The 23,266-nt window shown below is 48.1% G+C and overlaps 2 protein-coding genes across 2 annotated transcripts in view; one reads left to right on the top strand and one right to left on the bottom strand.

The window, feature by feature from the left end:
• The first annotated feature begins 1,560 nt into the window (after positions 1 to 1,560).
• Positions 1,561 to 23,266, top strand: part of LOC147084078 (uncharacterized) — a 40,587-nt gene continuing 18,881 nt past the window's right edge. Inside the window, exons 1-2 of the mRNA XM_085979872.1 lie at positions 1,561 to 2,528; positions 2,613 to 2,936. Of these exons, the coding sequence (XP_085835998.1) occupies positions 1,645 to 2,528; positions 2,613 to 2,936 (1,208 nt within the window). The 5' untranslated portion in view covers positions 1,561 to 1,644. The remainder of the gene's footprint in view (positions 2,529 to 2,612; positions 2,937 to 23,266) is intronic.
• On the bottom strand, positions 3,112 to 20,681 carry LOC147084080 (uncharacterized). The gene is given in 3 exon segments (XM_085979882.1): positions 3,112 to 3,134; positions 15,220 to 16,042; positions 20,676 to 20,681. Coding segments are annotated over 3 exon segments (852 nt in total).

Raw genomic sequence — 23,266 nt, 5'->3', positions numbered from 1 at the left:
TAGGGAGAGGGATGGAGTCAGTGGCTAGGGAACAGAGTTTGTGGGGTGTCTGTCCCTTTAACTACAATTCATAGAATTATAGAAATTTACAGCACAGGAGGAGGCCATTCGGCCCATCTTGTCCGTGCCGGCCGACAAAGAGCTCTCCACCCTAATCCCACTTTCCAGCACTTGGCCCGTAGCCTTGTAGGTTACGGCACTTCAAGTACATATCCAAGTACTTTTTAAATGTGATGAGGGTCTCTCCCTCTACCACCCTTTCAGGCAGTGAGTTCCAGACCCCCACCACCCTCTGGGTGAAAAACATTTCTCCTCAAATCCCCTCTAAACTTCCAACCAATTAATTTAAATCTGTGCCCCCTGGTTATTGATCTGTCTGCTAAGGGAAATAGGTCCTTCCTATCCACTCTCTCTCTGCCCCTCATTATTTTATACACCTCAATCAGGTCTCCCCTCAGCCTCCTCTGTTCCAAAGAAAACAACCCCAGCCTCTCCAATCTTTCCTGGTAGCTAAAATTCTCTAGTCCTGGCAACATCCTCGTAAATCTCCCGTCTCGAGCAGTCACATCTTTCCTGCAATGGGGCGACCAGAACTGCACGCAGCACTCTAGCGGTGGCCTAACTGGTGTTTTGTACAGTTCAAGCAGAACCTCCCTGCTCTTACACGATACAGAAAGAGAGAGGCACTGACATATGAGGAGAGATTGGGTCGATTGGGCTTATACTCGCTGGAGTTTAGAAGAATGAGAGGGGATCTCATTGAAACTTATAAAATTCTAACAGGACTAGACAGACTAGATGCAGGAAGGATGTTCCCGATGGCCGGGGAGTCCAGAACCAGGGGTCACAGTCTAAGGATAAGGGGTAGGCCATTTAGGACAGAGATGAGGAGGAATTTCTTCACCCAGAGAGTGGTGAACCTGTGGAATTCTCTACCACAGAAGGCAGTAGAGGCCAATTCATTAAATATATTCAAGAAGGAGTTGGATATATTTCTTAAGGCTAAAGGGATATGGGGAGAAAGCAGGGACAGGTTACTGAATTCGGATGATCAGCCATGATCGCATTGAATGGCGGAGCAGGCTCGAGGGGCCGAATGACCTACTCCTGCTCCTATCTTCTATGTTTCTATGTTTCCCTCACTGATCGTGGCTCTTTACCAACACCGACTTTACAAAGAAAGCCCCGTGCGGCAGCCTGGAGCTCAGGGGCCCAGCGCGCAGGCGCGGAGGAGGATGATTGACAGGGGCCCAGGGGGTGTGCTGAGCATGCGCGGTGCGGGCCGGGCGCCTGTGGAGCAGGAGAGGGCGGGGCCATGGGGCGCTGCGTGGTGTCAGCCACAACTCAGCGCGGCGGCTGGAGCGCTTTCTGGAGCGCGGGGGCTTGTGGGAATTGCAGCCGCCATTACTGTTGATACTTTCAACCAACCTGTGCAGCAGCTGGGGCCTGAAAATCAGCTTCACTGCCCCTGGGCTGGGAAAGGGGGACATGAGACAACATTCTCCCTCTTACCCCTTTCTACACTCCTTTTACAGGGTTTTAGAAATGGAGCATTTACAGACAGGAAGCTCAGACCAAACATCACGTCAGGATCTGACAGAGTCGCTCAATTCATCAGGACCTGAATATCATCGGCCTTTGCACATGGAAGGAGAGAGCAGCGATCACAGCACAGACAAACCGCACACGTGTTCCGTGTGTGGACTCGGATTCAGCCGATCGCCTGACCTGGCGAGACACGTGCTCCGTCACACCGGGGAGAAACCGGGTAAAGGCGGGGACAGCGGGAAGGGATTCAGTTCCCCGTCTACATCAGAAGTTCATCCGCACAGTCACCCTGGGGACAGTCCGTTCACCTGCTCCGTGTGTGGGAAGGGATTCACTTGCACATCTCACCTGCTGAGACACCAGAGAGTTCACACTGATGAGAGACCGTTTCAATGTTCCGACTGTGGTAAGAGCTTCAAATTCTCCAGGGATCTGAAGGAACACCAGCTTGTCCACACTGATGAAAGACCGTTTCAATGTTCCGACTGTGGTAAGAGCTTCAAATTCTCCAGGGATCTGAAGGAACACCAGCTTGTCCACACTGATGAAAGACCGTTTACATGTTCCAACTGTGGGAAGAGTTTTAAAAGCTCCAGGGTTCTGACCAGTCACCAGCGAGTTCACACCGGGGAGAGGCCATTTCCCTGCTCTGTGTGTGGGAAGGGATTCACTGATTCATCGACCCTGCTGACACACCAGCTTGTTCACACTGATGAGAAACCATTTAAATGTTCTGACTGTGGGAAGAGCTTTAAATGCCCCAGGGATCTGAAGGATCACCAGCTTGTTCACACCGATGAGAGACCGTTTACATGTTCTGACTGTGGGAAGAGTTTTAAAAGCTCCGGGGCTCTGACCAAACACCAGCGAGTTCACACTGGGGAGAGGCCATTTCCCTGCTCTGTGTGTGGGAAGGGATTCACTGATTCATCTAACTTGCTGATACACCAGCTTGTTCACACTGATGAGAGACCCTTTAAATGTTCTGACTGTGGGAAGACCTTTAAAAGATCCGGGGCTCTGACTACACACCAGCTTGTTCACACTGATGAGAGGCCGTTTACATGTTCTGACTGTGGGAAGAGCTTTAAATACTCCCGGGACCTGACTACACACCAGCTTGTTCACACAGATCAGAGACCGTTTACATGTTCTGACTGTGGTAAGAGTTTTAAACGCTCCAGGGCTCTGACCAGACACCAGCAAGTTCACACTGGGGAGAGGCCATTTCCCTGCTCTGTGTGTGGGAAGGGATTCTTGCAGTCCACCAACCTGCTGGCACACCAGCTTGTTCACACTGATGAGAGAGCGTTTACATGTTCTGACTGTGGGGAGAGCTTTAAAAGCTCCAATGACCTGCTGAGACACCAGCGCGTTCACACTGTTCTGTAATGCAGGGCCCTGTAGACAGCTGGGGTGACATGAACGTGGAATGGATGAATGTTTTATAAATTCTTGGACTGCTGTTTAAACTTTCAATCTGTTGTGCTGATGATTCCCTTGATTTGACTGTTAATGTTATTTTTGTTTTTCTCCTTATCACAGGCAATTGCCTATTAAAAGTCAACCATCACAACCAATAAAACCTGGAACATAACAACAAAAGTTGAAAGGAAACTTAAATGAAATTAAAATTCTATTTTCGGTGGTGATGATGCACGCCAGTCCCTCCAGTACCCACCGGTCACGGAAGGCCTCGAGCGCACCGGTGGACTGTTCATGTTATTACATCGAATGTACAGCACAGAAACAGGCCATTCGGCCCAACTGGTCCATGCCGGGGTTTATGCTCCACACGAGCCTCCTCCAACATATCCTCCTATGTTTATCTGGCTTCTCCTTAAATACATCTATACCATTGGCCTCAACTACTCCTTGTGGGAGTGAGTTCCCCATTCTCATCACTCTCTGGGTAAAGAAGTTTCTCCTGAATTCCCTCCTGGATTTATTGGTGACTTTTATATTTAGAGCCACATAAATATGATGAGATTCTGTTAAGCTGAGCAGTATGTTGTTGTACTTTGTCTTTTTCTGATGAATGAAGCATTACTGAGCCCCTGTACCCGTGTTATGGGATGAAGTGCCAGACAAGAAAAGACAGAACGTCTGGGTGTGAATCTGATAACCTCACGGACCGTATAGGTGTGATAAAGAGACGGGCTTGTGGTTATAGTCTGGTCACAGATGGTCTAAATTCCCTGAATTAGCAGGAGTTCAGGAGGCGGTCAACAGACGGGTCCAAACAATCCCATTTCCTGAGTGGTAACCAAGCTTGTGTATAAGAACAGGCCACTTAAGCCATTGTCAGTTGGAACAGACTCGAGAAGATCGCGCGTGAATCCACTGTACTTCTATTCTCCAGATTGAGGGCATTATCACCCGATCTGTGTTATGCAGCGCCCTTAATAAAGTCTGGAGAGACAATTTGTGTTCTTGTGAGCTTGATTATCTGGTATCCGAAACCCTGGGACTCCCGATCATTAGAGTCAACCTCAGTGTGTGGAAAGGGATTCCCTGGTGTATCCCACCCGCTGACACACCAGAGTGTCCACAGTGTGACTGCGGTGGTTCGATTCCACTGTTTCCGATGCCTTTAATCACATCCAGGACTGAACCGTGTTAATTCAGGCAACTGGGGCTTGTTAATGTTAAGAGCCCCCAATAACTGGGCTGGATTTAAAGATTATTCCCTGTTCTCTCAGTACTAGTGAGCAGAGAGAAGCTGATGTTATAGAATCATAGAGCACAGTGGGATGCCTTTCGGCCCATCGTGCTGGTGCCGGCTCTCTGAAAGAGCGATGCAATTAGTCCCACTGCCCTGCTCTTTCCCCACAGCCCTGCAAATTTCTGGTTTTAGTATATATCCAATTCCCTTTTGAAAGTTACTATTGAATCTGCTTCCACCTCCCATTCAGGCAGTGCATTCCAGATCATCACAATTCGCTGTGTAAAAAAAGTCTCCTCATTTCCTCTCTCGATTCTTTTGCCAATGATCTGAAATCTGTGTCCTCTCGTTACCGACCCTCCTGCCAGTGACAACAGCTTCTCCTTGTTTGCTCAATCAAAACCCCTCATAATTTTGAGCACCTCGATCACAGCTCCACTTAACCGTCTCTGCTCCAAGTTATATTGCAAGTGTTTTGTGAATTGTTGCTGTGATCGAGGTGCTGGATGTCCGTGCCTGGGGAATGGGACATTCTATCCTCGTGAGCACCGAGTGTCAGCATCCAGCAATCTCTGGTCAGGGACTGTCTTTTTAAACTGCCTCACCTGAGCTTTTTGACTCCCTGATTTCATTATTAAACATTTCAGAGTTTTTGCAGACTGACCAAGGCTAAACAGATAAATGCGAGGTATTACATATTGGTAGGAAGAATGGGGAGGTCACTTATCACTTGGAGGGTGCGAGTCTTGGTGGGGTAGAGGAACAAAGGGATCTCGGAGTACAAATACACAAATCACTAAAAGTTGCAACACAGGTTAGCAAGGCCATAAAAAAAAAAGCAAACCAAGCACTAGGGTTTATTTCTAGAGGTATAGAATTGAAAAGTAGTGAAGTTATGCTAAACCTGTATCGAACCTTGGTTAGACCACACTTAGAGTACTGCGTACAGTTCTGGTCGCCATATTATAAGAAGGATATAGAGGCACTGGAGAGGGTGCAGAGAAGATTTACAAGGATGACACCAGAAATGTGAGGGTATACATATCAGGAAAGGATGAACAAGCTGGGTCTCTTTTCTCTTGAAAACAGAAGGTTGAGGGGTGACCTAATAGAGGTCTTTAAAATTATGAAAATTTTTGATAGAGTGGATACAGAGAGAATGTTTCCACTTGTGGGGAAGAGCATAACTAGAGGCCATCAATATAAGATAGTCACCAAGAAATCCAATCGGGAATTCAGAAGAAACTTCTTTACCCAGAGAGTGGTGAGAATGTGGAACTCGCTGCCACAGGGAGTGGTTGAAGCGAATAGTATCGATGCATTTAAGGGGAGGCTAGACAAGCATATGAGGGAGAAGGGAATCGAGGGTTATGCTGATAGATTTAGATGAGGAAAGACGGGAGGAGGCTCGAGTGGAGCATAAACACCGGCATGGACTGGTTGGGCCGAATGGCCTGTTTCGGTGCCGTATATCCGATGTAATCCTATGTCAAGTATCCCAGCTGGCTTAGCTCCAGGCACTTTAGCTCAGTGGGCAGCACTCTCACCTCTGAGTCAGAAGGTCGTGGGTTCAAGTCCCAGTCCAGAGACTTGAGCATAAAAATCTAGGCTGACACTCCAGTACTGAGAGAGTGCTGCGCTGTCAGAGGTGCCGTCTTTCGGATGAGATGTTAAACCGAGGCCCCCGTCTGCTCTTTCAGGTGGATGTAAAAGATCCCATGGCACTACATTGAAGAAGAGCAGGGGAGTTCTCCCCGGTGTCCTGGGGCCAATATTTATCCCTCAATCAACATCACTGAAATAGATTATCTGGTCATTGTCACATTGCTGTTTGTGGGAGCTTGCTGTGCACCAATTGGCTGCCGCCTTTCCTACATTACAACAGTGACTACACTTCAGAAGTACTTCATTGGCTGTAAAGCACTCTGGGACACCCTGAGGTTGTGAAAGGTGCTATATAAATGCAAGTCTTTCTTTCTCAGCAAGAGGGCGAGTGTCAGTGGTTGGATGGAGGAGCTCAGTGTTGTCACTGGGTGGACACAGACAGATTGAAGCTAAAAGACAGGGAATGCTGAAGTTTGGAATGATAACACCCAAAGTCAGGAGATGAGCCCTTTGCCTCGATAAGGGAGGTGGTTGCTAAGAGACCTACAGACCTAATAACACTGCAAACTGCTCAGGCAGCAGACTTGTTGCAACATGTGAGGTCACGAGTGAGTTGGTGGACAGACAACAGAGCCTTGGGCATTCCTGAGAGACAAACTGGTTCTGTAACCGGGAGAACAGGTTGAGGGAGTCACCCTACGTGGGACGGCTCGTCTGAGGTGTTAACACAGAGTCAGCTTGGGAATGGGATGATCAATGAATCATAGAATCAAAGAAATTTACAGCACACAAGGAGGCCATTCGGCACATTTTGTCCGTGCCGGCCGACAAAGAGTTATCCACCCTAATCCCACTTTCCAGCACTTGGTCCGTAGCCTTGTAAGTTACGGCACTTCAAGTGCATATCCAAGTGCTTTTTAAATGTGATGAGGGTCTCTGCCTCTACCATCCTTTCAGGCAGTGAGTTCCAGACCCCCACCACCCTCTGGGTGAAAACATTTCTCCTCAAATCCCCTCTAAACTTCAGACCAATTACTTTAAACCTATGCCCCCTGGTTATTGACCCTTCTGCTAAGGGAAATAGGTCCTTCCTATCCACTCTATCTAGGCCCCACATAATTTTATACACCGCAATTAGGTCTCCCCTCAGCCTCCTCTGTTCCAAAGAAAACAACCCCAGCCTATCCAATCTTTCCTCATAGCTAAAATTCCCCAGCCTCGGCAACATCCTGGTAAATCTCCTCTGCACCCACTCAAGTGCAATCACATCCTTCCTGTAATGTGGTGACCAGAACTGCACGCAGTATTCTAGCTGCAGCCTAACTAGTGTTTTATACAGTTCAAGTATAACCTCCCTGCTCTTATATTCTATGCCTCAGCTAATAAAGGCAAGTATCCCGTGTGCCTTCTTAACCACCTTATCTACCTGTCCTGCTACTTTCAGGGATCTGTGGACATGCACTCCAAGGTCCCTCTGATCCTCTGCACTTCTCAGTGTCCTACCATTTATAGTCTATTCCCTTGCCTTGTTAGCCCTCCCCAAATGCATTACCTCACAGTTCTCCAGATTCAATTCCATTTGCCATGGTGTGGAGATGCCGATGTTGGACTGGGGTGGACAAATGTAAGAAGTCACACAACACCAGGTTATAGTCCAACAGCTTTATTTGAAATCACAAGCTTTCGGAGCGCTGCTCCTTCGTCAGGTGAAGTGAAGAGATGCATATAGACCCAGCTTATATAGTCAGAGAATAATGCCAGATGATTACAGGTAATCTTTCTAACTGCCATTTATCACAACTCGGCAGCCATGATCTCATTGAATGGCGGAGCAGGCTCGAAGGGCCGAATGGCCTACTCCTGCTCCTATCTTCTATGAATCAAAGGTGTGAATGGTGTCCAAACAGGTCCGTCAGGAAAACATTACATCAAAGAACAATGAGGTGGGGTCACAAGGGGTCAAATGTTGCAGATGCTGGGGTCTGTATGGAAAACAAAAAAGACAAAACATTTTTTTTGCTGGAAATCACATCAGGTCCAGTCGCATCTGTGTAGAGAGAACAAGCCAACGACGACTCGAGTCTGGATGACCCTACGTCGGGTGGGGTTACATGTAGCGTGACATGAACCCAAGATCCCGGTTGAGGCCGTCCTCATGAGTGCGGAACTTGGCTATCAGTTTCTGCTCGACGATTTGGCGTTGTCGTGTGTCTCGAAGGCCGCCTTGGAGAATGCTTACTCAAAGATCGGAGGCTGAATGTCCTTGACTGCTGAAGTGTGCCCCGACTGGGAGGGAACACTCCTGCCTGGCGATTGTTGCACAGTGTCCGTTCATCCATTGTCGCAGTGTCTGCATGGTCTCGCCGATGTACCATGCTCCGGGGCATCCTTTCCTGCAACGTATGAGGTAGACAACGTTGGCCGAGTCACATGAGTATGTACCATGTACTTGGTGGGTGGTGTCCTCACGTGTGATGATGGTATCTGTGTTGATGATCTGGCATATCTTGCAGAGGTTGCCGTGGCAGGGTTGTGTGTTGTCGTGGTCGCTGTTCTCCTGAAAGCTGAGTAATTTGCTGCGAAAGATCGTCTGTTTGAGGTTAGGCAGCTGTTTGAGTGCGAGCAGTGGAGGCTTGGGGATGGCCTTAGCGAGGTGTTCATCGTCATCAATGATATGTTGAAGGCTGCGAAGAACATGGCATAGTTTAACATCCCTGTAGCCTTAAGAAATATATCTAACTCCTTCTTGAATATATTTAATGAATTGGCCTCTACTGCCTTCTGTGGTAGAGAATTCCACAGGTTCAACACTCTCTGGGTGAAGAAATTCCTCCTCATCTGAGTCCTAAATGGCTTACCCCTTATCTTTAGACTGTGACCCCTGGTTCTGGACTCCCCCACCATCGGGAACATCCTTCCTACATCTACTCTGTCTAGTCCTGTTAGAATTTTATAAGTTTCAGTGAGATCCCCTCTCATTCTTCTAAACTCCAGCGAATATAAGCCCAACTGACCCAATTTCTCCTCATACGTCATTCCTGCCATCCCAGGTATCAGTCTGGTGAATCTTCACTGCACTCCCTCCATGGCAAGAACATCCTTCCTCAGATAAGGTGACCAAAACTGCACACAATACTCAAGGTGTGGTCTCACCAAGGCCCTGTACAACTGCAGCAAGACGTCCTTGCTCCTGTACTCGAATCCTCTCGCTATGAAGGCCAACATACCATTTGCCTTCTTAACCGCCTGCTGCACCTGCATGCTTACCTTCAGCGACTGGTGCACAAGGACACCCAGGTCTCGTTGCACTTCCCCTTCTCCCAATCTATTGCCATTCAGATAATAATCTGCCTTCCTGTTTTTGCCACCAAAGTGGATAACCTCGCATTTATCCACATTATCCTGCATCTGCCATGCTTCTGCCCTATCACCCAACCTGTCCAAATCATACTGGAGTTTCTCAGCATCCTCCTCACAGCACACATGCCCACCCAGCTTTGTGTCATCTGCAAACTTGGAGCTATTACATCTAGTTCCCTCGTCTAGATCATTAATATATATTGTGAATAGCTGGGGTCCTAGGACTGATCCCTGCGGTACCCCACTAGTCACTGCCTGCCACTCGGAAAAAGACGCGTTTATAGATAGGGCATTCTGGGTAACAACCACCGCCATTGTCTCGGTCGGCTGAGTAGCGCAGAGATACATTTGGAGAAAGCAATAGGAGGAGGATGAGAAGATCAATGAAAGTTGATTCCTGTGATTTCAGATACCGGGATGAGCCACGCGGCGTCCATTGGAGCAATGCTTGGATACACTCAGCGCATGGGCAACTAGCACAATTTTAGAAAGGGTTAGAAGATGAGATTAAATTGTTATAGTTTATTATTCTATTAAAAAAATTAAGTGGATGATTAGCATGGGTTAGATACAGGTTAAGACTCCCTCCGCACTGTCCCATTAAAAACTCCCAGGACAGGTACAGCAGGGATGAGATACAGAATACAGCTCCCTCTACATTTATGGGGTGTGGGCATCACTGGCAAGGCCAGCATTTATTGCCCATCCCTAATTGCCCTTGAGCAGGTGGTGGTGAGCCGCCTTCTTGAACCGCTGCAGTCCTTGTGGTGAAGGTACTCCCATAGTGCTGTTAGGGAGGAAGTTCCAGGATTTTGATCCAGTGACGATGAAGGATCGGCGATATATTTCCAAGTCAGGATGGTGTGTGACTTGGAGAGGAACTTCTAGGTGGTGGTGTTCCCATGCACCTGCTGCCCTTGTCCTTCTAAGTGGTAGAGGTCGCGGGTTTGGGAGGTGCTGCTGAAGAAGTATTGGCGAGTAGATGGAACACACTGCAGCCACGGTGCGCCGGTGGTGCAGCGAGTGAATATTTAAGGTGGTGGCTGGGGTGCCAATCAAGCGGGCTGCTTTGTCCTGGATGGTGTCAAGCTTCTTGAGTGCTGTTGGAGCTGCACTCATCCAGGCAAGTGGAGAGTATTCTATCACACTCCTGAGTTGTGCCTTGTAGATGGTGGAAATGCTTTGGGGAGTCAGGAGGTGAGACACTTGCCACAGGATACCCAACCTCTGACCTTTGGAATTCTCTTCCCCAGAGAGCTGTGGAGGCTGGGTCATTGAGTGTGTTTAAGGTGGAGATAGACAGATTTTTGAATGATAAGGGAGTCAAGGGTTATGGGGAGCAGGCAGGGAAGTGGAGTTGAGGCCAAGATCAGATCAGCCATGATTTTATTGAATGGCGGAGCAGGCTCGAGGGGCCAAATGACCTACTCCTGTTCCTACGCCTTATGTTCTTGTGTCTCTCATCAGCTCCGGCCACCGCGCTGAGTTGTGGCTGGCCCTGCGCATGCACCCCATGGCCCCGCCCTCTCCTGCTCCACAGGCGCCCGGCCCGCACCGCGCATGCTCAGCACACACCCTAGGCCCCTGTCAATCATCCTCCCCCGCACCCGTGCGCTGGGCCCCCGAGCTCCAGGCTGTCGCACGGGGCTTTCTTTGTAAAGTCGGTGTTGAAGAGCCGCAATCAGTGAGGGAAAGTGAGTTTTGCGAGGGGGGCGGAGTGAACCGCAGCACGTGATTGCTCGGCGCAGCCTGTGACTGACGGGAGCTCTGACCAATAGGAAGAGCATAGGCAGAGCCGACTGGTGGCGGATCCTCCAACCAATGGCAGTGCGGCAAGGGGGCGGGTCCTCCTCTCCAGCTCAGGTGCGCTGGGGCCGATTGTGACGTGCTGTCCCCAGGTGAGAGCAGCTCAGTCAGCACAGAGCTGGGGCTGGAATCTGGGAGAGGGGCCGCAGGCAGCGGGCCTGGCAAAGGGACAATCACTGATTGAATAATAAACAGGGGTAAGGGGACACTAACCTCACATCATATATATATTAATGAATACTTTACATCTGTTTTCACAAAAGAGAGGGACGATGCTGACATCACAATCAGGGAGGAGGAGTGTGAAATATTAGATGAAATAAACATAGTGTAAGAGGAAGTATTAAGGGGTTTAGCATTTTGGAAAGTGGATAAATCCCCAGGCCCGGATGAAATGTATCCCAGACTGTTAAGAGAAGCAAGAGAGGAAATAGCAGAGGCTCTGACCATCATTTTCCAATCCTCTCTGGCTACAGGTGTGGTGCCGGAACACTGGAGGACTGCTAACGGGGTACCGTTGATTAAAAAGGGAGAAAGGGATAGACCGAGTAATTACAGGCCAGTCAGCCTAACCTCGGTGGTGGGAAAATTATTGGAAAAGATTCTGAGGGACAGGATAAATCTTCATTTAGAAAGATGCAGATTAATCAGGGACAGTCAGCATAGATTTGTTAAGGGAAGGTCGTGTCTGACTAACCTGATTGCATTTTTTGAGGAGGTAAGAAGGAGGGTCGATGAGGGTAGTGCATTTGATGTAGTCTATATGGATTTTAGCAAGGCTTTTGATAAGGTCCCACATGGCAGACTGGTCACGAAAGTAAAAGCCCGTGGGATCCAAGGCAAAGTGACAAGTTGGATCCAAAATTGGATCAGAGGCAGGAAACAAAGGGTAAAGGTCGAAGGGGGTGTTTGTGACTGGAAGGCTGTTTCCAGTGGGGTTCCACAGGGCTCAGTACTGGGCCCTTTGCTTTTTGTGGTATAAATCAATGATTTGGACTTGAATGTAGGGGGCATGATTAAGAAGTTTGCAGATGATGCAAAAGTTGGCCGTGTGCTTGATAATGAAGAAGAAAGCTGCAGACTGCAGGAAGATATCAATGGACTGGTCAGGTGGGCAGAACAGTGGCAAATGGAATTCAATCTGGAGAAGTGTGAGGTAATGCATTTGGAGAGGGCTAACAAGGCAAGGGGATACACTATAAATGGTAGGACACTGAGAAGTGCAGAGGATCAGAGGGACCTTGGAGTGCATGTCCACAGATCCCTGAAGGTAGTAGGACAGGTAGATAAGGTGGTTAAGACAGCACACGGGATACTTGCCTTTATTAGCCGAGGCATAGAATATAAGAGCAGGGAGGTTATGCTTGAACTGTATAAAACACTAGTTAGGCCACAGCTAGAACACTGCGTGCAGTTCTGGTCACCACATTACAGGAAGGATGTGATTGTACTAGAGGGGGTGCAGAGGAGATTTACGAGGATGTGGCCTGGACTGGGGAATTTTAGCTATGAGGAAAGATTGGATAGGCTGGGGTTGTTTTCTTTGGAACGGAGGAGGCTGAGGGGAGACTTAACTGAGGTGTATAAAATTATGAGGGGCCTAGATCGAGTGGACAGGAAGGATCTATTTCCCTTAGCAGGGAGGTCAATAACCAGGGGGCACAGATATAAAGTAATTGGTCAGAAGTTTAGAGGTGGTTTGAGGAGATTTTTTTTTCACCCAGCGGGTGGTGGGGGTCTGGAACTCAGTGCATGAAAGGGTGGTCGAGGCAGAGACCCTCATCACATTTAAAAAGTACTTGGATATGCACTTGAAGTGCCGTAACCTACAAGGCTACGGAGGATAGAATGCCCCAGTCCCCAGGCACGGACATCCAGCACCTCGATCACAGCAACAATTCACAAAACACTGACAATATAACTTGGAGCAGAGACGGTTAAGTGCAGCTGTGATCGAGGTGCTCAAAATTATGAGGGGTTTTGATCGAGCAAACTGTTGTCACTGGCAGGAGGGTCAGTAACGAGAGGACACAGATTTCAGATCATTGGCAAAAGAATCGAGAGAGGAAATGAGGAGACTTTTTTTACACAGCGAATTGTGATGATCTGGAATGCACTGCCTGAATGGGAGGTGGAAGCAGATTCAATAGTAACTTTCAAAAGGGAATTAGATATATACAATAGGCAGAAATTTGCAGGGCTGTGGGGAAAGAGCAGGGCAGTGGGACTAATTGCATCGCTCTTTCAGAGAGCCGGCACCAGCACGATGGGCCGAAAGGCATCCTACAGTGCTCTATGATTCTATAACATCAGCTTCTCTCTGCTCACCAGTACTGAGAGAACAGGGAATAATCTTTAAATCCAGCCCAGTTATTGGGAGCTCTTAACATTAACAAGCCCCAGTTGCCTGAATTAACATGGTTCAGTCCTGGATGTGATTAAAGGCATCGGAAACAGTGGAATCGACCCACCGCAGTCACACTGTGGACACTCTGGTGTGTCAGCGGGTGGGATACACCAGGGAATCCCTTTCCACACACTGAGGTTGACTCCAATGATCGGGAGTCCCAGGGTTTCGGATACCAGATAATCAAGCTCACAAGAACACAAACTGTCTCTCCAGACTTTATTAAGAGCGCTGCATAACACAGATCGGGTGATAATTCCCTCAATCTGGAGAATGGAAGTACAGTGGATTCACGCGCGATCTTCTTGAGTCTGTTCCAACTGACAACGGCTTAAGTGGCCTGTTCTTATACACAAGCTTGGTTACCGCTCAGGAAATGGGATTGTTTGGACCCGTCTGTTGACCGCCTCCTGAACTCCTGCTAATTCAGGGAATTCAATCCATCTGTGACCAGACTATAACCACAAGCCCGTCTGGTTATCACACCTATACGGTCCGTGAGGTTATTATTAGATTCACACCCAGACGTTGTGCCTTCACTTGTCTGGCACTTCATCCCATAACACGGGTACAGGGGCTCAGTAATGTTTCATTCATCAAAACAACAACAACTTGTATTTATATAGTGCCTTTAACGAAGTAAAACATCCCAAAGCGCTGCACAGGAGTATTTTAAGACAAAATTTGACACCGATCCACTTAAGGATAAATTAGGGCAGGTGACCAAAAGCTTGGTCAAAGAGGTAGGTTTTAAGGAGCATCTTAAAAGGGGGAAAGTTGAGTCATTGAGTATATTCAAGGCTGAGATCGATAGATTGTTGGACTCTAGGGGAATCAAGGGATATGGAGATCGGGCGGGAAAGTGGAGTTGAGGTCGATGATCAGCCATGATCTTATTGAATGGCGGAGCAGGCTCGAGGGGCCGTATGGCCTACTCCTGCTCCTATTTCTTATGTTCTTATGAAAGAGAGGTAGCAAGCTGGGCAGGTTTAGGCAGGGAATTCCAGAGCTAGGGCCTAGGCAACAGAAGGCACGGCCACCAGTGGTGGAGCGATTAAAATCAGGGATGCACAAGAGGCCAGAATTGGAAGAGCACCGATATCTCGGGGGGGGGGGGGGTTGTGGGGCTGGAGGAGATTACAGAGAAAGGGAGGGGCGAAGCCATGGAGGGATTTGAAAACAAGGATGAGAATTTTGAAATTAAGGTGCTGCTTAACAGGGAGCCAATGTAGGTCAGCGAGCACAGGGGTGATGGGCGAACAGGACTTGGTGCGAGTTAGGACACGGGCAGCCGAGTTTTGGATGACCTCAGGTTTACGTAGGGGTCAAAGACAAAGTACAACAACATACAGGTCAGCTTAATAGAATCTCATCATATTTATGGGGCCATCAATATAAAATAGTCTCTGATATATTAAGTAGAGAATTCAGGAGAAATGTCTTTACCCAGAGAATGGTGAGAATGGGGAACTCGCTACCACAGGGAGTAGTTGAGGTGAACAGCATAGATGTATTTATGGGGAAGCCACATGAGGGAGAAAGGAATGGGAGGATATGTTGATCGGGTTAATTGAAGTAGGGTGGGTGTGGGGCATAAACACCGGCATGGACCAGTTGGGCCGAATGGCCTGTTTCTGTGCTGTACATTCTATGTAACACCATGAACAGTCAATCGAAGGGAATCATCAGCACAACAGCCTTAAAGATTAAACAGCAGTCCAAGAATTTATAAAACATTCATCCATTCCACGTTCATGTCGCCCCAGCTACAGAACAGTGTGAACTCGCTGGTGTCTCTTCAGGTCCTTCGGCAATTTAAAGCTCTTACCACAGTCAGAACACTTGCATGGTTTCCCATCAGTGTGAACTCGCTGATGTCTCACCAGGTGGGATAACAGAGTGAATCCCTTCCCACACACGGAGCAGGTGAACAGCTTCTCCCCAGTGTGAGTACGCTGGTGTGTCGTCAAATTTCCAGAGCTTTTAAACCTCTTCCCACAGTCAGAACATTTAAACGCCCTCTCTCCAGTGTGAACTCGCTGGTGTTCAAGCAGAGTTGAGGACTGAGTGAATCCCATCCCACACACGGAGCAGGTGAACGGCCTCTCCCCAGTGTGAACTCGCTGGTGTATCTGGAGCTTGGATGACTCTGCAAATCCCTTCCCACACACAGAGCAGGAGAACGGTTTATCCCCAGTGTGAACTCGCTGGTGTCTATGGAGGCTGGATGACTGAGTGAATCCCTTCCCACATTCAATACACGTGAACGGCCTCTCCCCATTGTGAACTCGCTGGTGCATCTGGAGCTTGGATAACTCTGCGAATCCCTTCTCACACACGGAGCAGGTGAACGCTCTCTCCCCGGTGGGAACTCGCTGGTGTGTCAACAGGTGGGAGGACTGAGTGAATCCCTTCCCACACTCGGAGCAGGTGAACGGCCTCTCCCCGGTGTGACTGCATCGATGAGATTCCAGCTGGGATGGGCAATCGAATCCCTTCCAACAGTCTCCACATTTCCACCGTTTCTCCGTGGTGCGGGTGTCCTTGAGTCTCTCCAGGTTGGATGATCAGTTGAAGCCTCATCCACACACAGAACACGTGTATGGTTTCTCCCCACTGTGAATGGTGCGATGTTTTTTCAGGCTGTGTAACTGGTTAAACCTCTTTCCACAGTCAGTGCACTGGAACACTCTCACTCGGGTGTGTGTTTTCCAGTCACACGGATGTTTGAAATCTTTTCCCACAGACAGAACAGACAAACATTTGTCCTTCCATATTCAAAGGTCAGTGATATTCAGGTCCTGATGAATGGAGTGACTCTGTCAGATCTTGATGTGATGTTTGGTTTGAGTTTCCCGTCTGTAAATCCTGCCCTTCTCACACCCTGTAAAAGGAGTTTACAAAAGCCATCACTGTAAATACAGGATAGAAATTTAAAACAGACAATTCTAGTTTCTGTGGGACGTTCTTTCCTCTCGTTCCCCCAAAGCTGTAAATCCCGGTCCCACACACTCTCCCTCCTCCCTGTGCTGAAATCCAAACCCATCGCACCATCTCCAACATTTCTTTCCTCCACTCCCAGTTTTCCCCCTCCCTCTACTCTGGTTGGGTTCAGTTCCACACCCGCTGTGTGCAGAGTGAGAATAAAATCAATGAGTCAATGATTGTCTCTCCTAGTCACGGGGATCCTGAAGCCCTGCCCACTCTTTGTTCCTGTACCAAGATGGCCACACATGCGCCGTGCTGTAGGTGGAACCGGTCTGCCTTTCCTCCACCAAGATGGCGGCGCGTAACCCGGGCCTGTCACCGAGAAAAAGCCTCACAGCTGCCGTCCGGTGGAACACAGACCGGGCCACTGAATCTCATTCGGGCCTGAGGCCGTTCTCCAACTTTATAAACCCTGCGGCGCGGACTACCCGCAGTTTATTAATCTCCCGACCCCGCTCCCGCCGACCTGCAGCTCCGCCCGGCGACCGTGCAGGGTTTTCTTGTAAAGTCGGTGAGGGACACGTGACCCGGGCCCAGTGACTGATTGACGGGAGCTTCCGACCAACAGGAAGCGAGCGGGGCGGGGCTGGAGGAGTGAGCTGGCGGCGGGTCCTCCAACCAATCGGAGAGCCTGAGGGGCGGGACTAGCGCCGGCTGATTGTCTGATCCGCAGGGCAGCGAGTTTCTCCAGTCCCTTGTTCAGGGCCTGGGGCCAGGGGAGGCTGTGGGCCTTTATTCCCCTCATTGGACACAAGGCTCTTTGGCTCACAACCCACGGGCTCAGATTGCAATTCAGACTTTTTAAATTCACGAATAAAAGCAGATAAACCTCGTGCTTCTGTGGCACAAACTTTTTAATATTTGGGAGTAAAAGTACAAGTTTTTTCCCTCTGGGGAATTAGTTATTAGTTTCAGGAAACAACAACAACCACTTGTATTTATAAAGCGCCTTTAATGTAGTGAAACATCCCAAGGCTCTTCACAGGAGCGTTAGAAAACAAAATCTGACACCGAGCCACATAAAGCGATATTCGGGCAGATGACCAAAAGCTTGGTCAAAGAAGTAGGTTTTAAGGAGCATCTTAAAGAAGGAGAGAGAGAGGTAGAGAGATGGAGAGGTTTAGGGAAGGAATTCCAGAGCTTAGGGCCCAGGCAGCTGAAGGCACGGCCACCAATGGTGGAGCGATTAAAATCGGGGAGGCTCAAGAGGCCTGAATTAGAGGAGCGCAAATATCTCGGAAGGTTGTCGGGGCTGGAAGAGATTCCAGAGATAGGGAGGGGCGAGGCCATGGAGGGATTTGAAAACAAGGATGAAAATTTTAAGGATGAGACACTTGAAGAAAAGCAGGGATAATAATAACAATCAACTTTATTGTCATTGTTAGTGCACAAGTGCAGTACAACGAATTGTAGGCTTGCGGCTCCCGAGAGTGTACATTTAGATTAAGACATTTAAACATTCAACATACATTTGGCTTGTAATACATTAACATAAACATAACCATAATAAAGTGCATTGGCAGATGTGCAGGCTTTAGAGTTTATTTGTGGAGTTCAGTAGGATGACAGCCCTGGGAAAGAAGCTGTTCCTAAATCTGGTCGTACGGGTGCGAATGCATCTGTAGCGTCTCCCAGATGGCAGGAGGGCCCTTATGGGACAGGGTCGCTATTTCTGTTCTGCGACTGTTACTGGGACAGACTGTATCTCCCCTCTCCTCCACACAGGGATTTGTGGTAGTTAAAGGGACAGCAATTCTCCTTGTTTTGCGAGATTGTAATTAAAGGGACACTGCTCTGAGATGGCTGCGAACTTTTACTGCCACCAGCCTTTCTAAAACATCTTCCTTTTTTGAGGATCTGTGTGAACAGGCTGGTGACTCAGCAGGTGGGATGAACTCTGAAACCTCTTTGCACAGTCAGATCATTTAAAGGGTCTCTCATCGGTTCTGGGGCAGGAGGGATCTGGTTAACAGTGATCACAATATCATTAGGTTTAAAGTAGTTATGGAAAGGGACATAATAAAATCAGCGGTGAAAATACCCAGCTGGAAGAGAGCCAGTTTCAGTGATTTGAGAAGGGATCGAGTACAGATGGACTGGAAACACAGATTGTCCAGGAAAACAGTGAAAGACCAATGGCAGGCCTTCAAGGCTGAGATAGTTCCGGTACAAACCAAGCATATTCCCATAAGGAGGAAAGATGGGCCATCCAAAGCTGGAGCTCCCGATGACAAAGGATACAGAGGTTAGAATAAAACAGAAAAAGCTTTACGACAAATGTCAGGTACAGAATACAGTCAAAAACCAGGCAGAATACAGAGAGTGCGGGGGAAATTGAAACAGGATATAAGAAGGGCAAAGAGAATATGAGAAAAGATTAGGGGGTAATATAGAAGATAGGAGCAGGAGTCGGCCATTCGGCCCCGCGAGCCTGCTCCGTCATTCAATGAGGTCATGGCTGATCATCCAAATTCAGTAATTTCAGCAAAATACTGCGAATGCTGGAAATCTGAAATAACAACAGAAAATGCTGGAAATACTCAGCAGGCCAGGTAGCATCCGTGGAGAGAGAAACAGAGTTAACGTTTCAGACCTGGGACCCTTCATCAAAACTGATCAAGGTTCCCAGACCTGAAACGTTAACTCTGTTTCTGTCTCCATGGATGCTGCCTGGCCTGCTGAGTATTTCCAGCATTTTCTGTTGTTAATCCAAATTCAGTACCCTGTCCCTCCCTTCTCTCCATATCCCTTGATCACTTTAGCCTTAAGAAATATATCCAACTCCTTCTTGAGTACATTTAATGAATTGGCCTCCACTGCCTTCTGTAGTAGAGAATTCCACAGGTTCACCACCCTCTGGGTGAAAAAATTCCTCCTCATCTCAGTCCTAAATGTCTTACCCCTTATCCTTAGACTGTGACCCCTGGTTCTGGACTCCCCCACCATCGGGAACATCCTTAATGCATGTAGTGTGTCCAGTCCTGTTAGAATTTTACAATTTCAATGAGATCCCCTTTCATTCTTCTAAACTCCAGCGAGTACAAGTCCAATTGACCCAATCTCTCCTCATACGTCATTCCTGCCATCCCAGGTATCAGTCTGGTGAATCTTCGCTGCACTCCATGGCAAGAAAATCCTTCCTCAGATAAGTCAACCAAAACTGCACACAATACTCAAGGTGTGGTCTCACCAAGGCCCTGTACAACTGCAGCAAGACATCCTTGCTCCTGTACTCGAACCCTCTCGCTACGAAGGCCAACATACCATTTGCCTTCTTAACTGCCTGCTTCTCCCGCTGCTGAGACAAGTGGAATGCAGCAGAGGGCGCTCTTCTGAGTTTGGGCCTCAGGCCTGTTAGTGGAGCAGTGCAGAGGGAACTTTACTCTGCACTGGGCTTTACACCCTCAGCACTGCACTGGAGGGGCAGCACAGAGTTTTAGACTCCAGTCTCTGGAGTGGGACTTCAACCCACAACTTTCTGACTCAGAGGAGAGAGTGCTGCCGCCCCAGCCACGGCTGACACTCTGTATCTAACCCGTGCTGTACCTGCCCTGGGAGTGTTTGATGGGACAGTGTAGAGGGAGCTTTACTCTGTATCTAACCCATGCTGTACCTGCCCTGGGAGTGTTTGATGGGACAGTGTAGAGGGAGCTTTACTCTGTATCTAACCCGTGCTGTACCTGTCCTGGGAGTGTTTGATGGGGCAGTTTAGAGGGAGCTTTACTCTGTATCTAACCCATGCTGTACCTGCCCTGGGAGTGTTTGATGGGACAGTGTAGAGGGAGCTTTACTCTGTATCTAACCTGTGCTGTACCTGCCCTGGGAGTGTTTGATGGGGCAGTGTAGAGGGAGCTTTACTCTGTATCTAACCCGTGCTGTATCTGCCCTGGGAGTGTTTGATGGGACAGTGTAGAGAGAGCTTTACTCTGTATCTAACCCATGCCGTACCTGCCCTGGGAGTGTTTGATGGGACAGTGTAGAGGGAGCTTTACTCTGTATCTAACCTATGCCGTACCTGCCCTGGGAGTGTTTGATGGGGCAGTGTGGAGGGAGATTCACTCTGTATCTAACCTGTGCTGTACCTGCCCTGGGAGTGTTTGATGGGACAGTGTAGAGGGAGCTTTACTCTGTATCTAACCCGTGCTGTACCTGCCCTGGGAGTATTTGATGGGACAGTGTAGAGGGAGCTTTACTCTGTATCTAACCCATGCTGTACCTGCCCAGGGAGTGTTTGATGTTGACACCAGGTGCTGAGAATGTTAAAATGTTCCTTTTCCCCACAGTGACATCCAGCACCTTCATGAACACAAAAATTCACTTCAAGAAAGTAACACAAACCCATCAGCTTCTCCCCTGGACACCGACATTGAGAGGACCAGGAATGTCTGTAACAAGTCATCAATTAGCTCTCGTCTTATCTTAGAAACAGGGCCTCAATAGACTGGGTGTTTCAAACAAAGCTGATTTATTGATACAGAATATTAAAATCCAGTCCAGTTATTGGGGTTTTAATATCCACGAAATATAAGATGGCCACTAATAAATCCAGGAGGGAATTCAGGAGAAACTTGTTTACCCAGAGAGTGGTGAGAATGTGGAACTCGCCACCACAAAGAGTAGTTGCGGCTAAAAGTACAGATGCATTTAAGGGGAAGCCACATGAGTGTGTAAGGAATAGGAGGATATGTTGATCGGGTTAATTGAAGTAGGGTGGGTGTGGGGCATAAACACCGGCATGGACCAGTTGGGTTGAAAGTCCTGATTCTGTGCTGTACATTCTATGTAACACCAAGAACAGTCAAAAGAAGGGAATCACAGAAACATAGAAGATAGGAGCAGGAGTAGGCCATTCGGCCCCTCGAGCCTGTTCCGCCATTCAATGAGATCATGGCTGATCATCCAAATTCAGTACCCTGTCCCTGCCTTCTCCCCATATCCCTTGATCCCTTTAGCCTTAAGAAATATATCCAACTCCTTCTTGAATATATTTAATGAATTGGCCTCTACTGCCTTCTGTAGTAGAGAATTCCACAGGTTCACCACTCTCTGGGTGAAGAAATTCCTCCTCATCTCAGTCCTAAATGGCTTACCCCTTATCCTTAGACTGTGACCCCTGGTTCTGGACTCCCCCACCATCGGGAACATCCTTCCTGCATCTAGTCTGTCTAGTTCTGTTAGAATTTTATAAGTTTCAATGAGATCCCCTCTCATTCTTCTAAACTCCAGCGAGTATAAGCCCAGTCGACCCAATCTCTCCTCATAAGTCATTCCTGCCATCCCAGGTATCAGTCTGGTGAATCTTAGCTGCACTCATGGCAAGAACATCCTTCCTCAGATAAGGTGAGCAAAACTGCACACAATACTCAAAATGTGGTCTCACCAAGGCCCTGTACAACTGCAGCAAGACATCCTTGTTGCTGTGCTCAAACACTCTCGCTACGAAGGCCAACATACCATTTGCCTTCTTAACTGCCTGCTGCACCGGCATGCTTACCTTCAGCGACTGGTGCACAAGGACACCCAGGTCTCATTGCACTTCCCCTTCTCCCAATCTATTGCTGTTCAGATAATTATCTGCCTCCCTGTTTTTGCCACCAAAGTGGATAACTTCGCATTTATCCACGTTATACTGCATCGGTCAGGCATCTGCCCAATCACCCAACCTGTCCAAATCATATTGGAGTTTCTCAACATCCTCCTCACAGCACACACGCCCACCCAGCTTTGTGTCATCTGCAAACTTGGAGATATTACATCTAGTTCCCTCGTCTAGATCATTTATAGTGTGAATAGCTGGCGTCCTAGGACCGATCCCTGCGGTACCCCACTAGTCACTGCCTGCCACTCGGAAAAAGACCCGTTTATTCCAACTCTTTGCTTTCTGTCTGCCAACCAGTTCTCTATCCAAGTCAGTACCTTGCCCCCAATCCCATGTGCCTTAACTTTACACGCTAATCTCTTATGCGGGACCTTACCGAAAGCCTTCTGAAAGTCCAAATACACCACATCCACTGGTTCTCCCTTATCTATTCTACCAGTTACATCCTCAAAACATTCCAGTAGATTAGTCACGCACGATTTACCTTCTTGTAAATCCATGTTGACTTTGTCTGATCCTGTCACTGTTTTCCAAGTGCTCTGCTATTACATCTTTTATAATGGACTCTAGCATTTTCCCCACTACCGATGTCAGGCTTACCGGTCTATAAGTCCCTGTTTTCTCTCTACCACCTTTTTTGAACAGTGGGGTAACATTAGCTACCCTCCAATCCATGGGAACTGTTCCAGTGTCTATAGAATCATCAGCACAGCAGTTATATAATTTTTTTGATATATATAAATGACCTGGATATTGGAATTCAGTGTAGAATTTCTAAATTTGCCGATGACACCAAACTTGGGGGTGTGACAAACAGTGAGGATGACACCAATCAACTGCAACAGGACATAGAAAGGCTAGCAGAATGGGCAGGCAAGTGGCAGATGGAATTTAATACAGAGAAGTGTGAGGTGATGCATTTTGGCAGAAGGAACAGGGAGAGGCAATATACACTTAATGGCACCGTTTTAAAGAGTGTGCAGGGACAGAGGGACCTGGGAGTTACTGTGCGTAGGTCCCTGAACGTGGCGGGACATATTGAGAGAGTGGTTAACAAAGCATATGGGATCTTGGGCTTCATAAATAGAGGTATTGAGTACAAAAGTAGAGAAGTTATACTAAAACTTTATAAAGCACTGGTTAGGCCACAACTGGAGTATTGCGTCCAGTTCTTGTCACCAAACTTCAGGAAGGATGTGAAGGCCCTTGAGAGGGTGCAGAGGAGATTTACCAGAATGGTTCCGGGGATGGGGGATCTTAGCTACAAGGACAGGTTGGAGAAGCTGGA

This window comes from Somniosus microcephalus, unplaced genomic scaffold (assembly GCF_052327205.1).
Source record: "Somniosus microcephalus isolate GS21.2 unplaced genomic scaffold, FLI_Smic_1.0 scaffold2, whole genome shotgun sequence".
NCBI lineage: Eukaryota > Metazoa > Chordata > Chondrichthyes > Squaliformes > Somniosidae > Somniosus > Somniosus microcephalus.
Note: the sequence above shows the minus strand (reverse complement) of the source record. Positions and strands in the feature narration are given on the sequence as shown.